The 15,499-nt window shown below is 35.9% G+C and overlaps 2 protein-coding genes across 2 annotated transcripts; one reads left to right on the plus strand and one right to left on the minus strand.

The window, feature by feature from the left end:
* Window positions 1-526: 526 nt before the first annotated feature.
* On the minus strand, window positions 527-12,075 carry LOC107939259 (protein ACTIVITY OF BC1 COMPLEX KINASE 3, chloroplastic). Its single transcript, XM_016872559.1, has 7 exons — window positions 11,572-12,075; window positions 11,242-11,469; window positions 10,688-11,023; window positions 5,724-6,279; window positions 5,079-5,265; window positions 1,662-2,022; window positions 527-873 (listed from the first exon to the last, which is right to left on the minus strand). The coding sequence occupies exons 1-7, from the start codon at window positions 11,851-11,853 to the stop codon at window positions 730-732; spliced, it is 2,094 nt and encodes a 697-aa protein (XP_016728048.1). The 5' UTR covers window positions 11,854-12,075; the 3' UTR covers window positions 527-729.
* Window positions 12,076-14,026: 1,951 nt separating this feature from the next.
* LOC107939249 (uncharacterized protein At5g39865) lies at window positions 14,027-15,225 on the plus strand. The gene has a single exon (XM_016872547.2). The coding sequence runs from the start codon at window positions 14,189-14,191 to the stop codon at window positions 14,984-14,986; it is 798 nt and encodes a 265-aa protein (XP_016728036.1). The 5' UTR covers window positions 14,027-14,188; the 3' UTR covers window positions 14,987-15,225.
* Window positions 15,226-15,499: the final 274 nt, after the last annotated feature.

Below are 15,499 nucleotides of genomic sequence, written 5' to 3' on the forward strand. Positions count from 1 at the left end.
ATTTAGTAATAATTACACTCTCTTATAATTACTCAAAAATATTTGGTTGACTGAGTGTGTTGGAAATGAATACTCAACGAAAACGCAGAATAGCATGATAAAAATTTCTGGGTAAAACAAGCTGCTCTTCTACTTGTCAGTAAAACGAAAACTCTATTGTGGATGCATGCAAATGCTCATCTCATTTATTCATCTTCCCAATACCCACATCAGATAACTCATCTATATCTCGTGTTCGTTGCTGTATCATGCATACAAATTCCTTATCTAACACAATGGAAACTTGAATTGCTGTAGGCTATGACTCTTTATTTTGGCACATATTTGAAAATGTACATGAAAAAAAATAAAGGCACACCCATCTCGGAAACATATCCATATCGAACACCTATTCTTAAGGTAACATGGTTTATGAATATCCTCAATTCATGGTTCCATTTTGAAAGTACTTTCATGTTTTTTTTTTTACTTTATTCTAGAGAATAGGGTAATTAAACCCAGCTTGGATGATAAATGCATCTATCAATGAGTCAAATATTTGGATTCTTTTATGTAAATTGATTAAATAGAAATATTCTGCAAAAGATCATAACCTAACTAATAGGTTACCGATGAGATTATACACTCCCCAAAGGGGTATTCTTTTTGCTATAATCTCTCTAATGTAATTCCTTTTAGTTGAATAACTAACAGGAGAAAAAAAGAATGGTTGTCTATTTTCAGGTTTGCTCACCGAGTGTCCAATGCTGATAAACTTGAAGTAGGAGCCATTGGCATTTGAAGAACTTGTTGTAGTAAGCGAGCGGCCAGACGCTGAGTGATCCCACCAACTACACGACCACCTAGACTGCGTGCCTCGGGTTGTTGAAGGATCTGCTCAAGAACACGTCATTAGCCAGAACCATAGAATATAATTCTAATTGCGTAAAGAAATAGTTTGGGGCTAAATGAAAACAGTCCAGAGTTAGTTCCTCATTCAATTGCAGGGTCTCTGGTGCTAAAAAGTAGTTCTGCAAATTCAGGATTTTCCATAGCCATTAGGGCATCAACTGCTAAACCATTAATTCGTACCTGAACCCACACAACAGCTATACCACTCGATTCACATAGTAATTGTATAAGTTCTCAAAATCTATGTTTCTTTGACTCTTCATTATTCTTGAAATACCCATGTTTGTTGCATATTTGGACATGGATACAAGGACAAGACCCTTTAAGAACCCTCTGAATACATTGAAAATTTAGATGAAACTAAACTTACCCTGTCAGACAGATACTCGAACTCACACCTAAGCCTAGGTAATAAAGCTCAAAATATATACCTCCCAAAGATGGAACCATGAAACATGGTCCATGGTAAAGACCATTCATTTTACTGGGTTGCCAACTTATGCAATTTTATTTCATCAAGAAAAATAAAGTAGAATAAAAACTTAAGCAATTTTAGACCATATATTAACTATTAATTCTAGAGCTCAATATATATCAACCATCCAAAATATCTTGGCAAAAAGAACTGACATAGACATTAAGATCAATGAAAAAAGAAATTCTAACAGTTGTTCAGCACTGCTGCATCAATTATGGCTTCTGTGTCTGTGTCTTAGTATGTCTCTTTCTACTTTAGTGACTAAACTACAACAGGAATAAAGTTTACTTACTTGTAAAATAGGCTGCAAAAGTGCTGGATCAAAGTTTTCTGACGACCGTAGAAGCCCCCAGATTCGAAAGACTCGGTCCCGGAGCTCCATCATGCTTTGCAATTCAGCACTGCTCATCGCCAGCGCTCCATTTCCATTGAATATTAGACTACGCATAAAAGAAGGTACGGAGTTGTATGTATCAACAAATGTGCATAGAGTAACCGCTTCAGTAACACGAACTGCTTCTTTAATGACCAAAGTCCTAAGCTCTTCGCCATCTGGTCCCAGTAGTAGCTTTAAAACAGGTTGCAAAGCATCTTTTGCTGAGAAATCTCGGTCCTTGCTTCCTTGAACGAGAAGGTTTTCTAGTCTATTCCACCTGTCACAAACAGAAATCACGTATTCAGGTCCACAGACTTCAACAACTGAATACACAAAGAAAAAGAGGATGTTGTAGAGATTAGAAGAAGTCTTTTGTAATCTTTTACTTTAGGTAATTATATCCCTTGAGATTAGGATCCCTTTAATTTAAGAGACAAACCCCTTAAGTTTAGGATTTTAGTTTCTATTCTTTTGTATAATCTTTTCCTATAAGTACTAAGGTAGTATGGTGTAATATACTGCTGATTATACAGAAAATAATTCTTTTTTCTTCCACTCAATTCGTCATGGCATCAGAGCTAGAATAAAATTTCCCACTGTTTCAGGCTGAATCGGTCATATCAGAAAGTAGCAGACCAGCAGCAACAACAGAGAGCACCATGGGTCTTGGGGAGATTCATCTGATCATTCATTGCAGCTGACCCTTCATAAGCTAAACGGAAAAAACTACCTGGAGTGGGTGCAATCCGTGAAGCTGGCCATTGATGGAAGGGGGAAGCTTGGGTATTTGACAGGGGATATGAAGAAACCAGAAGATGACAAACAGCTAGGCATATGGCAGTCCGAGAATTCTAGGATCATTGCTTGGCTTATTAACTCCATGGAACTTTCAATGGGTAAACCTTATCTTTTTCTTCCTACTGTAAAAGATGTATGGGAAGCTATGAGAGAAACCTATTCAGACGTTGAAAATTTTTCTCAAATATTTGAATCAAAAACCAAGTTATGCAGGGCTAGACAAGGAAAGGTATAGAATATTATAATGAAATGGTGTAACTATGGCAAGAGTTAGACTATTATTATAATGATGAATGGGATTGTTCTTCAGATAGTGTAAGATTCATGAAAAAAGAAGATGATAGCCTATCCCTTTGTAGCTGGGTTAAATCGGGATTTTGATGAAGTGAGAGCTAGAATCCTTGGAAAAAAGCCGTTACCTTCTATTAGAGAAGGCTTCTCTGAAATTAGAAGAGAAGAATCTAGGAGAGAAGTCATGTTAAAACAGACCTTGATCACAAATCTTCCATAAAAAGTTCTGCTCTAGCAACAATGAGAAATAACTGAAAATGATAAGGAAAAAAAGGCCATGGTGTCACCATTGTAAAAAACCGTCGCATACATGGGAAACCTGCTGGAAAATCCATGGAAAACCACCAAATTTGAGGGAGAAAAAAGCTGAAAACAGATCCGCTCCAATCACTGACAAGCCTTCCAAGCAGCAGGTGCAGAACAAGAGCAACAATCTACTCAGGAGACACCTCCCTTTACGAAGGAGCAGTTAGAACACCTCTATAGACTTCTCCAATCTCCGCAATTTCAAGTTGTAAATCCTCCAAACCAACCAACTCCCTCTGGCTCTGTTGCTCAATTAGGTAACATTGCTTCAGTTTTTCTCAGTGAATATAAGCCTGATTGCTCTTGGATCATTGATTCTGGTGCAACTGATCACATGACAAGTTGCACCCAATTTTTTTCAACTTACACACCTTGTGCAGGAAACAAAAAGATTCACATTGCTGATGGTTCATTTTCGGTAGTTGCCAGAATAGGAACTATTAAACTCTCCCCTTCCTTAATTTTATATGATGTTCTTCATGTTACAAAACTTTCTTGTAATCTTGTCTATCAGCAAGATCATAAGCACTTTAAATTGTCATGTTATATCTAACTCATCTTATTGCAAGTTGAGGACATAATTTCAGGGAAGATGATAGGCAGTGCTAGAGAAAACAGAGGTTTTTATTTCCTAGAAGATGGAACCAAATCTGAACAATAAGTTTCAAGTCTTTGTTTGAACACTAGTTTGATTTTCAATAATGTTATCACATGGCACTATAGGTTAGGACATCCAAATTTTTATTCTTTAAAACATTTGATTCCAAGTTTATTTTTGAGTAAAAATCCATCTTCTTTCAAATGTGAGTTTTCTGAATTATCTAAGCACCATCGCTCTTCTTTTCCATCTAGGCCCTACCAAGCATCAAAACCTTTCTTAATGATTCATAGCCATGTTTGGGACCATCTAGCACATCAATCTCGTTTGGAAAAAAATGGCTTGTGAGTTTTGTTGATGATCACACTCAAGTTAGTTGGGTTTATCTACTAAGGATAAAAAACTGAGGTGAAAGAAGTGTTTAGAATCTTTTATAAAATGGATGAGACACAATTTCAAGAAAAAATTCAGATTTTTCGAAGTGATAATGGTAGAGAGTATTCCAATGAAATATTACGAGATTATTTCAATGAAAAGGCTATCATCCACGAAAGCACATGTCCCGACACTCCCCAGCAAAATGAGATAGCTGAGATAAAAAAATAAGCACATTTTAGAGGTTACTATGGCATTACTTGTTACTTCTAATGTACCAAAGTACCTCTGGGGAGAGGCTCTTTTGAGCCACCTACCTTATAAACAGGACTCCTACGCGAACTTTGACTTTTAGGACTCCTTTAAGTGTTTTACAAGAATCATACCCCATGTTTAGGATAACAAGTAATTTACCTTTGAGGGTCTTTGGGTGTAGTGCCTTTGTTCATATTCAAAATAAAAACCGTGGGAAGCTAGATCCTAGGGCTCGAAAATGTGTTTTTGTAGGATATGCACCAACACAAAAGGGATATAAGTGTTATGATCCACAAACAAAAAGAATGATTGTTTCAATGGATGCTACCTTCTTTGAATTCCAGCTTTTCTTTAGATCTCATCTTCAGGGGGATACTTATAATGAAGACTCAAAATTCTTGGTGGAAGATTCCAACTCTCTTGAAAAGCTTATTGAGCCAGAGATTCAAATAAATAGGGATCAAATGATTTAAATAATGCTAGCTTAGAAGAAATCTTTTGTAATCTTTAACTTTAGGTAATTAATATCCCTTGAGATTAGGATCCCTTTACTATAGGAGACAAACCCCTTAAGTTTAAGATTTAGTTTCTATTCTTTTGTATAGTCTTTCCCTATAAGTACTATGGTGTAATATATATACAGAAAATAAATTTTAAAAAAAAAAAATTCTTCCACTCAATTCTTCAGATGTATTAATCATTGTTCGTACCTAAACCTCCCATCCTTGAAAAGCAACTCTATGAGAGCATCTCTCAAATATGGATTTGGATCTGTGAGAAGCCTTTTAGCAAAGTATGGGTATGAGGCAGCCAGCACCTTAAAATTCGGATCGGCATAGAGGGCCAACCCTTCTAGCACAGTAAGGGACCGCAATATCAGTGCATAATAGGGAGGTACTGCAAACAAATTAAAAACCGAAACATTAGACTGCATAAATATATATATCATCCACTCCCTCTGCAGTCTTCAGAGGTATGTTAAAAAAAAAATTGTTCCTTGAGACATTGGAATTTCAGGATATAAAATGATGATAGTGGTAAAATATTTCTAAAGAAAAGTTAATAGGTTAGAAAGAAATCATAGAACCAGAACTCCCACTGACTACAATCTACTTTACTCAGATTTTGGGGTGAGTGTCGAGTACCAGTATTGTGTGCAACATGGATATGTTTAAGTTTTCCATGTTTTTGGAGGATCTTTGGAGGATTATATTCCAATGCCTATGTTCGAACACGGTTACTAAATAAATAAAGAGTCGGAGCAGTATACTCTAAATAAAACAATCCATTATAGAAGCATAAACTAACCAAACTTAAGGACAGGGCTCAAAAGTATATGGAAAGAATCAGCTCACCGTTAAATGGGTATTGGTATAAAACAGAACCCAAACCATCAACTAGGGTCTTGAAGTTTAGTTCGCTAACAGTGTAGCTAAGAGCATCATCAAAGAAGTCCCGAAGTGCCGGCACAATTGGGGAAACATCTACATCAGCTGACAAGAAATCCAGAGCATAGTAATCACGGGCCATAGCTTCATAATCTCGATTGACCATGTGAACAACATGACCGATTATGGCAAATCTTGCTTCCTCCGGGGTCTCACTCATCATTCCAAAATCTAGAAAAGCAAGTTTTCCTTCAGGTGTTGCCAAAAGATTACCAGGATGAGGATCCGCATGAAAGTATCCATACTCCAGTAGTTGCCTGAGGCTGCACTGGATACCAGTGGTCACTAAATCCAAAAGCTTCAAACCTTGCCTTTCAATTGCAGCCTGTTCATTCAGTTTCACTCCATCAACCCACTCCATTGTCAATACTTTACCACTGGTATAATTCCAAAAGATATCGGGAACAAGGATATCCTCCTTGTCAGCATACAACATCTTGAATTTCCTGGCATTTTGTCCCTCCTGCAGGCACCTGTCAAATTAACACTCATACCCCAAAAAACGGTACCGAGAATAAGAAATTGCACTTCTTTTTGTCTTTTTTTTTTATACAAATTCAGAAAATGTTAAGAACAGGCTTTTTCTATTCCATTTTATTCATAAGACATTACATAAATATTTATACACATAGTAAGCCTAACTTAGGAAACTCTATACTAGGAAACAAACTAACTCTAGGGATGCTGTCTAAAAAAACAGCCTTAAAGTTAGGGATAGTAATCAGTAAAATATTTACAGAATCCTATCTGATACACTTAAATATTCCTTAATTAGTAAACTGTAATCTGACACTCCCCCTCAAGCTGGGAAGTGGATATCATCCATTCTCAGCTTGCTTACTAGTTTCTGAAACAACTTTCCAGACAACCCTTTGGTAAGTATGTCTGCTAGTTGACCATCAGTGGACACAAATGGAGTGCAAATTAAGCCACTGTCCAGTTTTTCCTTTATAAAATGTCTGTCAACCTCAACGTGCTTCGTACGATCATGTTGAACTGGATTATGTGCAATATTGATAGCAGACTTATTATCACAATACAACTTCATTGGACCTTCCCACTTGATCTTCAAATCTTCCAAAATAATTTTTAGCCATAATAGCTCACAAGTTCCAAGAGCCATCGCCCTAAATTCAGCTTCTGCACTAGATCTAGCCACAACATTCTGTTTTTTACTCCTCCAAGTCACAAGATTGCCTTCTAGGAAAGTGCAATAGCCAGAGGTTGATCTTCTATCAACCATAGACGCTGCATAATCTGCATCAGTATAGGCTTCAAGGGTTAAATTCTCCCCCTTTTTAAATAGGATTCCTTTACCTGGCGTGCCCTTTAAGTACTGTAGAATTTGATACACAGCTCTAAGATGTGATTCTTTGGGGTTGTGCATAAACTGACTTACAACACCGACTGCATAGGCAATATCCGGTCTGGTATGAGACAAGAAAATGAGCTTCCCCACAAGTCTTTGATATGAACTTTTATCAACTGCTGCATCTTCTAGTGCATCTCTAAGTCTGTGATTCATCTCTATGGGTGTCTGCTGGTTTACATCCCAACTTGCCTGTCTCTGTCAACAAATCAACTATGTATTTTTGCTGAGATATAAAGATTCCTTCCCGAGAGTGTGCCACTTCAATACCAAGGAAATATTTTAACTTTCCGAGCTCTTTGACTTCAAATTCTTTTACTAGGCATTTCTTTAAATTCTCCATTCCTTCCAGGTCATCACCAGTCACTATAATGTCATCTACATAGACTAATAAAGCAGTCACTCCTCCTGAAGATGAGTGTTTTACAAACAGAGTGTGATCTCCTTGACTCTGTTTATACCCCAACTTGAGCATTACTTTGGTAAATCTTCCAAACCAAGCCCTCAGGGACTGTTTTAGTCCGTACAAAGCCTTTTTTAGTCTGCAAACTACCTGTCCTGTATTTGGACCGAATCCTGATGGAACATCCATATAGACTTCCTCCTCAAGATCACCATGTAAAAAGGCATTTTTTATGTCAAATTGCTGTAATTTCCAGCCTCGGTTGGCAGCTAATGACAACAACACTCTCACAGTGTTCATCTTTGCAACAAGGGCAAATGTCTCAAGGTAGTCTACTCCATACATTTGAGTGTACCCTTTAGCAACCAATCTTGTTTAGTACCTCTCCAAAGAACCATCTGATTTATACTTCACTGTGTACACCTAGCGACATCCCACTGGTTTCTTTCCTCTCGGTAATTTCACCAAGTCCCATGTCTTATTTTTTTCAAGAGCTTCCATTTCAACCTTTATGGCATTTTTCCAATTCTCATCTTCTAATGCCTCGAATACAGTTTTGGGAATGGAGATAGAATTTAGGCTAGTAAGAAAGGCTTTGTGGTTATGGGACAAATTTTTGTAAGACAAAAATAAGTACAAGGGAAGTTTTGTACAGGCTCTAATCCCTTTTCTAATAGCAATGGGAAATTCATCTAAATTTTCAGTAGTTTCAGTAGTAGGTTCAGCAATTACCTCAGGTTGTATAGGAAGAGAAGATGATTGAACTTGCACCAATGCCTTCTTCCTTGAGTAAACCAGCAAAGGACGAGTAGTGTCCTGAATCCCTCTTTGTGATTTGGGTGTATTAGGCTCTGTTTCAGGTTGCTGGACAGGAGCTGGGATGTGAGTGTTTGGTTGCTGGACAGGAGCTGGAATGTGAGTGTTTGGTTACTGGACAGTAGCTGGAATGTCAAGAAGAAAGAATTCTCTGTCCTTATCTTCTGTGAATAAGATCTCCCCCTGAAGATAAGGACGATTAAAGAAATTCTCTTGTTCTGCAAAAGTAACATCCGCTGATACATAAAATTTTTTTGTGGCTAGATGATAGCATTTGTACCCTTTTTGAGTGGAAGAATAACCGAGAAAGACACACTTGACAGCTCGTGGATCAAATTTTCCTCTATTTTGAGAATGTACATGTACAAAGGCAACACAACCAAATATTTTGGGAGGAAGGTTACTTGAAGTACTAAAATCAAGAAAGAATTTTGCTAGAACTTGCATAGGACTTTGAGATTCAAGGACTTTTGTTGGCAATCTATTTATCATATGAGTAGCAGTTAAAACAGCCTCCCCCAGTATTGTTTAGGGACATTTTTTTGGAACAAGAGGGCTCTTGTAATAGCTAAAATGTGACCATTTTTTCTTTCGGCAACACCATTTTGTTGGGGTGTGCTAACACAAGATGACTCATGTATAATGCCTTTTTCTTGGAAATATGGTGAGAGAAACTGATTGAAATAGTCCTTGGCATTGTCTGACCTAAACCTTTTTATTTCAGCTCCAAATTGTGTTTTGATCATGTTGTAAAAGGTTGGAAAGACAGACCTTACATCAGATTTCTGTTTTAAAAGAAATATCCAAGACACACGGGTACAATCATCAATAAAGGATACAAACCACCGAGCCCCAGAAATATTTGAAATAGTGGATGGTCCCCAAACATCACTATGAATAAGAGTAAAAGGAGCGGATGTTCTTTTATTGCTTACCGGAAAAGAGGTACGTTTATGTTTTGCAAGTTCACAGACATCACAATGGAATTTTTCAACAGTTAATCCTTTGAACAATGAAGGAAACATAATTTTAAGGACTCTAAACGATGGATGACCAAGGCGGAGGTGATGGAGCCAAATTTGGTTTTTATTGGTTTTAATAGATTCGGATATGAAAGATAATGGTGAGGAATTCAGAGCACTAACTTCTCCACTGGATTCCTCAAGATAGTATAGGCCATTTACTTCCTTAGCATGTCCAATCATCCTCCTCGTATTTTTTTTCTGAAAAAGGCATCGATTGTGATAGAAAACCACACTACAGTTAGAGTCTTTGGTAATTCTTTGGATGGATAGAAGATTGATAAATAGTTTTGGAACATGAAGGACATTTTTAAGAGTAAGGGTTTTGTTTATAACAATATCACCCTGACCAGCCACTGTGATCACAGAACCATCGGCTACTGTTATCTTTTTACTACTAGGGCAAGGTGTATATGAAACAAATTTTTGTGAGGAGTGGGTCATGTGGTCTGTAGCTCCTGAGTCAATGACCCAAGAACTTTTTGTGGGTATATCCGAGATTTTAGAATTTTGAGAAGAGGATATACCTGAAAAAACCAAACCACTAGTACCTATTGAAGGAGATTTTTCCAATGATCCCAGCAGATTCTTCAACTTCTCAATTTCTTCTTTACTGAACTCAACAGATGATTCTTGAGAATTCCCTTCTCCAGTGTTGCTGGTTTTGACAGTTTCAGCCATGTTTCTTTTGAACAAATTCTACAGGCTTGAGGGTTGATCGGGAATGAGAAGAAGTTGCCAGACAAAGAAAAAAAATCCCAGAATTTGAGCTAAAAACCTGGCTCTGATACCATGTTAAGAACAGGCTTTTTCTATTCCATTTTATTCATAAGACATTACATAAATATTTATACACATAGTAAGCCTAACTTAGGAAACTCTATACTAGGAAACAAACTAACTCTAGGGATGCTGTCTAAAAAAATAGCCTTCAAGTTAGGGATAGTAATCAGTAAAATATTTACAGAATCCTATCTGATACACTTAAATATTCCTTAATTAGTAAACTGTAATCTGACAGAAAAGATAAACGTTTTCATAAAGGTTTTGAAAATTTTTAAGTATATTGCTTCTTAACTAATACCTACCTAGCATATGCATTATATTCTCAGAATTTATATAGCAAATTACATCTAAATCTAATCTCTCAAATTAATCTTCCCGAACATAGCGTAAAAGAAAAGCAAGTTGATGGATTTTTTAGGACGTTTCTACTCTTGACGACAAAAAGGGGAACCAATTGGTGACCAAAAACACTAACCTGCACATAGTTGAGCTCTTGATAAACTCGACTGGCAAATTCATCGATGAGAGCAACAGCATCGGTGGTGATGATGTCAACATACTTATTGATGAAAAATCCTAGACCTCTTATGAGATAAAAATCGAGTCCAATGGCTTCTTCAATACCAGGTCGTTGTACCTTGACAGCAACGGTTTTACCTGAATACTTAAGTCGAGCTTTGTACACTTGACCTAAACTGGCAGCTGCAATAGGAGTAGGGGATATGGAGGAGAAAATGGACTCCAGTGGCATCCCCAACTCTGTTTCGATGCATGAGAATGCATCTGCATCAGGAAATGTGGGCAAAGCATCCTAGGAACATGTCAAAATAACTTAGTAAAATTTATTCAAGGAGAAAACCTCCAAGCAAGTAGATCTCACAATATCAAATACAACGAAATTATAGGATATAAACACAACAGAACAAAATAGTATGAGCATGAGGGTCTTGAAATGCTCATATCATTAACATATCAACATTTATACAAATATAAAAACATCAATTACGACACCATAAAATACAGGAACACCTGCAGCTGAGCCAGCTCCTCGAGATACTCCGGAGGGCAAAGGTCAGGTCTGGTGGATAAACCCTGACCCAATTTTATGAAAGTAGGGCCTAGTCTGGTGAAGATAGTCCTCAATTCAGCTGCTCGTTTCCTCTTGTTTTGATCTAAGGTTCCATTCTTTTGGTCCAAAAACAGTTTCAAAGCAAAAGTACCCAGTGCTACCAAGATTTCCAAAGTCCTTTTCACTGCCTAAATCATAGCAATTTCCATTCCTCATTAACAAAAAAAAAACCTACTAAATTCCATTCATTTATAACGAATTTATGAAGAAAATGACAAGTATATTATCACCTTGACGGGACGAGACCCATACTTTTTGGCAAGCAATTGGGGGCTGTAAACGGAGGCATCGGCAGCACGAGCCAAGGCTCGAGCCTCCGCCTTTAGTTCCTCGGCTCGGTCAGTTGCTAAAACCTGTATAGAGGTGGACGATGGCGAACCGTTGACTCTGGGTGTAGCTTCGACCAAAGCAGCTCGAGGACAGATTTTGTAGCCCTTGGGTTTGGATATAGAAAACCCTTTACCTGCTTGTAAATAGAAGGGATGACCCCCAGCTGAAACAACAAGACTCATAGCTGCCACTGCAACGACTTTCCCCCCTCCGACCAATGGATTCAATAAAACCAAAAAATGGTGGAAAGTGTCACCCTTTTGGTTGATTCATAGATTTTAACAAAGGGCAGTAAGGTGGTTTAGACTTTCCATAGACTCGTAAAATTTCTGATGTCTTTCGTTTTTGCTATTTTAAAATCTCATCCAAAACTCCCATTTCTCCTATTCCAGTCCATTTTTGTTATTTTGGGTAAATTCAAAAAAAAAACTTACTTTAGACAGTTAATAATATTAAATTACAACGTAAATATAATTTTTCATATCACCTCCCTCTCAAGCACTTTCCTTATTTGTATTTATATTTATAATTTTTAGGATAAATTACATCCAATTATTAATATTTTTTATCATTCAACTATCAATTTTTTTTTAATTTGCTCACTCTGACTATTATTTTTTTTTATTTTCGTTACTCAACTAATCAATATTCTCTCTGATGGGAAGGTGATCAAAACCTCTTTCCTCTTTTGTCGAATGTACTCTTGGAGATGATGCTCATGCTTCTGCGGTCTCTTTCTTTCTTTCTTTTAGCAGTAGCAGTATTCTGTGTATATATATGCATATGATAATTCTATACAATGGTGGAATTGTAACTTTCTTGCATTACTAAAAATTGGGTTATGGTTGTTGTTTCTAGATAATCTACAATCCCACCTTGAACTCAAGCTTTTCATTGGAATGGATGTGGTTCCCCTTACACCTCGTATGGCTCCTTCTCGCATCAATGCTGCTATTTTCAATTCTCTCAAAAAAAATATTTGTAAATTTTGAGAGTTAATTTTTTAAAATTATAACTAAATCAATATGATATGTAAAAATTAAGAGATAAATTTGTCATTATACTAATTTTTTAACTGCCATGTTTAATGCCACTTATTGGAAATGGACTAAAAAAACAATCTTGATTAGTTGGATGACTAAATTAGAAGAATTGATAATTGGGTGCCCAAAAAATAAAAGGGACAATAGTTAGGTGATCAAATTAAAAAATGATAATTGAGTGACCAAAACAGAAAATAGGAAATAGTTAAGTGACTTGTAGTATAATTTACCCTAATTTAAGGTAAATTGCAGCATGATCATTCAACTAATCCCATTTATCCTTTTTTGTCCCATTCCATTGCCTTCCATTAACTTTGTGATGGAGAGAAGACGTGCCTGTTCTACATTGGCATAATAACAATTGTAGGTCTCAACTTTTATGTTAATTTAATCATAATTTCTTTTTAAAAATAACCCTCAATATTTACACATTATTTTAACTTGATCCTAAATAGAAAAAAATTATAAATTATAAAAATACAAAATACAAGCTTTCATTTTATATTTTTTTTTCTTTGTGATTAAAAGGATTTCAACTTACAAATTTTGTTTTTCTTTCAAATAATACTAATTTTAACAAATGTTTTTAAAATAAGATAGATGGTCAAGTTGGTCAAACCATTGATTCTATTAATAAAAATAAAAAATTCAGTTCAACTGTTGATCCAATCGATTTTTAATCGGTTCAACCGGTCTTTTTAGCAAGTTCATACCATTTTTCAGTCTAATCAGTTCAAAGTCACTTTTCGAACCGGTCCATTGACCAATTCTCGATAATGTAAATGACTAAAAAATAACATTTCAAATATAAATTATTAAAATATAACCTGAGATAAATAAAAATGACTATTTTAATAGTTTATTTTATACAGTATTGTAAACTTAAAAATGAATCGAACTTGGACCTTGAATGTTTAAAGCCAAACCCAACATATATTTTAAATGAGTTCAATTTTCCTGTGAAGCCTTAAACTTTTTCGGACTTTTTAGAGAGTAATTTATTAAAATTTTTAATCTTTTATTTAGTTTTTTGTATTTAATAAAACAAGATTAACAAATTTTAGTTTAACTGTAAACCCCTTTTTAAAACTTTTTTTTTCTATTTATTGTGAAAAAAACAAATTTTGGTTTAAAAATCATAGGGTGAAAATTATTCCAACACAAAAAAAATATATATGAAAATAAATAAATTATACAAATAATTTCAAATCTGTAAACTTTTTTAATTTGTATAAAATAATTTAATTAAATAAATTTAAAATATAAAAGTAGTTAAAAAGCGAAAATCTTGGATTGAGGTTATTTCCCTCCATTTCTTTCTCAAGGATTTGTCTTTGGAAGGCAGAACAGAAGAAGGAACAAAACAATCCATTAAACCCCAATTTGTAGATTTAGAAAATCTTCAATCTTTATTCATCGTCAAAGCAAAAAAAGTTTCTGATTTGAGTTTTTTCTTTTTGTGAGATTTGGGTTGATGGCGGAATCAGGGAAGAACAAGACGAAATCATCGTCACCCTCATCTGGGTTCTTAAATCGTTCATTTACAATGCACGCCTCAATGGCGGAATCTAAAGTTCATCTTTTCTTCAAGAATCCACCTCCGTTGTCTCACAATCGAGCTGCTCCGCTTTCCAAATTCCACAATTCAATCGATAGCGTCAAAGGTAAAGTTAAAAAGCTTAGGAGTTTATTCGAATCTAAACCTTCATCATCTTCACCCACCTCACCCAGTCCTAAAGAATCTTGTCCTAAGCCTGTTTTGAGACCGACAAAATCAATTGGTTCCGGCTTTATTAATCCTACCATAAGATTACCCGGAACTGAAGATCGAATTGTTGTTTATTTAACGAGTTTACGAGGGATTCGAAGGACTTTTGAGGATTGTTATGCTGTTAAGATGATATTTAGAGGGTTCAGGCTTTGGGTTGATGAAAGAGATATCTCCATGGATGCTGCTTATAAGAAAGAGTTGCAAAACATATTGAAAGTGAAAAATGTGACATTGCCTCAGGTTTTCATAAAGGGGAAGTATATTGGTGGTGCTGATGTGATCAAAAGCATGTTTGAAATGGGTGAATTGGCTAAGATTCTCGATGATTTTCCAAGGAGACAACCTGGGTTTGCTTGCAATGCTTGTGGGGATGTCAGGTTTGTGCCTTGTGGGAATTGCAGTGGGAGTCGAAAGGTGTTCGATGACGACGAAGGGTCGCTTAAGCGATGCTTCGAATGCAACGAAAACGGCTTGATTCGATGCCCTGGTTGCTGCGATTGAAGGTGTTTTTCTACATATATTGACGATGTGTATAATGGTATCGAAATGATCATTCGATGTCCACCCCATATTGTCAATAATAGTATAATGCAATAGCATCTTGATTCGTAAGGGGATGGGATTCTCCTTTTATGCCTATGGTATTGTCAATATTTAGTGTCATGGTCATCTACTTTACTTAAGGTCTTGTAACTGGTGGGCTGGGCTGCAATGAGAATAGACTATCATTTATGCTTTTACTTTTCTAATCTATCCATATTTCTACCCACCTACTTGCATTTTTTATTTTCAATCCATGCATGTGCTGTTTTACATAGATTGATGTTCTTATTAATCTTACATTATACCTCTTTCTCGAGACTCGAATAAATTCCTTTAATAATATATTTGTTTCTCTAAATTCAATTTTTCGAATACATCTCAAATTTAGGACCTAACTTGTAACTCACAATTCCTTTAATATAAACCGCCTTATAACTCTTGGAATTGCTTGGTAAAGCTAGAAAGAAATCC

This window comes from Gossypium hirsutum, chromosome A05, assembly GCF_007990345.1.
Source record: "Gossypium hirsutum isolate 1008001.06 chromosome A05, Gossypium_hirsutum_v2.1, whole genome shotgun sequence".
NCBI classification, from domain to species: domain Eukaryota; kingdom Viridiplantae; phylum Streptophyta; class Magnoliopsida; order Malvales; family Malvaceae; genus Gossypium; species Gossypium hirsutum.

What these genes read in the sequence shown, in the direction of transcription:
- LOC107939259 (XM_016872559.1), bottom strand. Translation starts at nt 11,853, where the DNA reads ATGAGTCTTGTTGTTTCAGCTGGGGGTCATCCCTTCTATTTACAAGCA. An exon ending in AGGAGCTGGCTCAGCTGCAG is followed by an intron (nt 11,024 to 11,241) that starts GTGTTCCTGTAT and finishes ACATGTTCCTAG; the next exon opens with GATGCTTTGCCCACATTTCC. An exon ending in TTTTGCAGCCTATTTTACAA is followed by an intron (nt 874 to 1,661) that starts GTAAGTAAACTT and finishes GTTCTTGAGCAG; the next exon opens with ATCCTTCAACAACCCGAGGC.
- LOC107939249 (XM_016872547.2), top strand. Translation starts at nt 14,189, where the DNA reads ATGGCGGAATCAGGGAAGAACAAGACGAAATCATCGTCACCCTCATCT.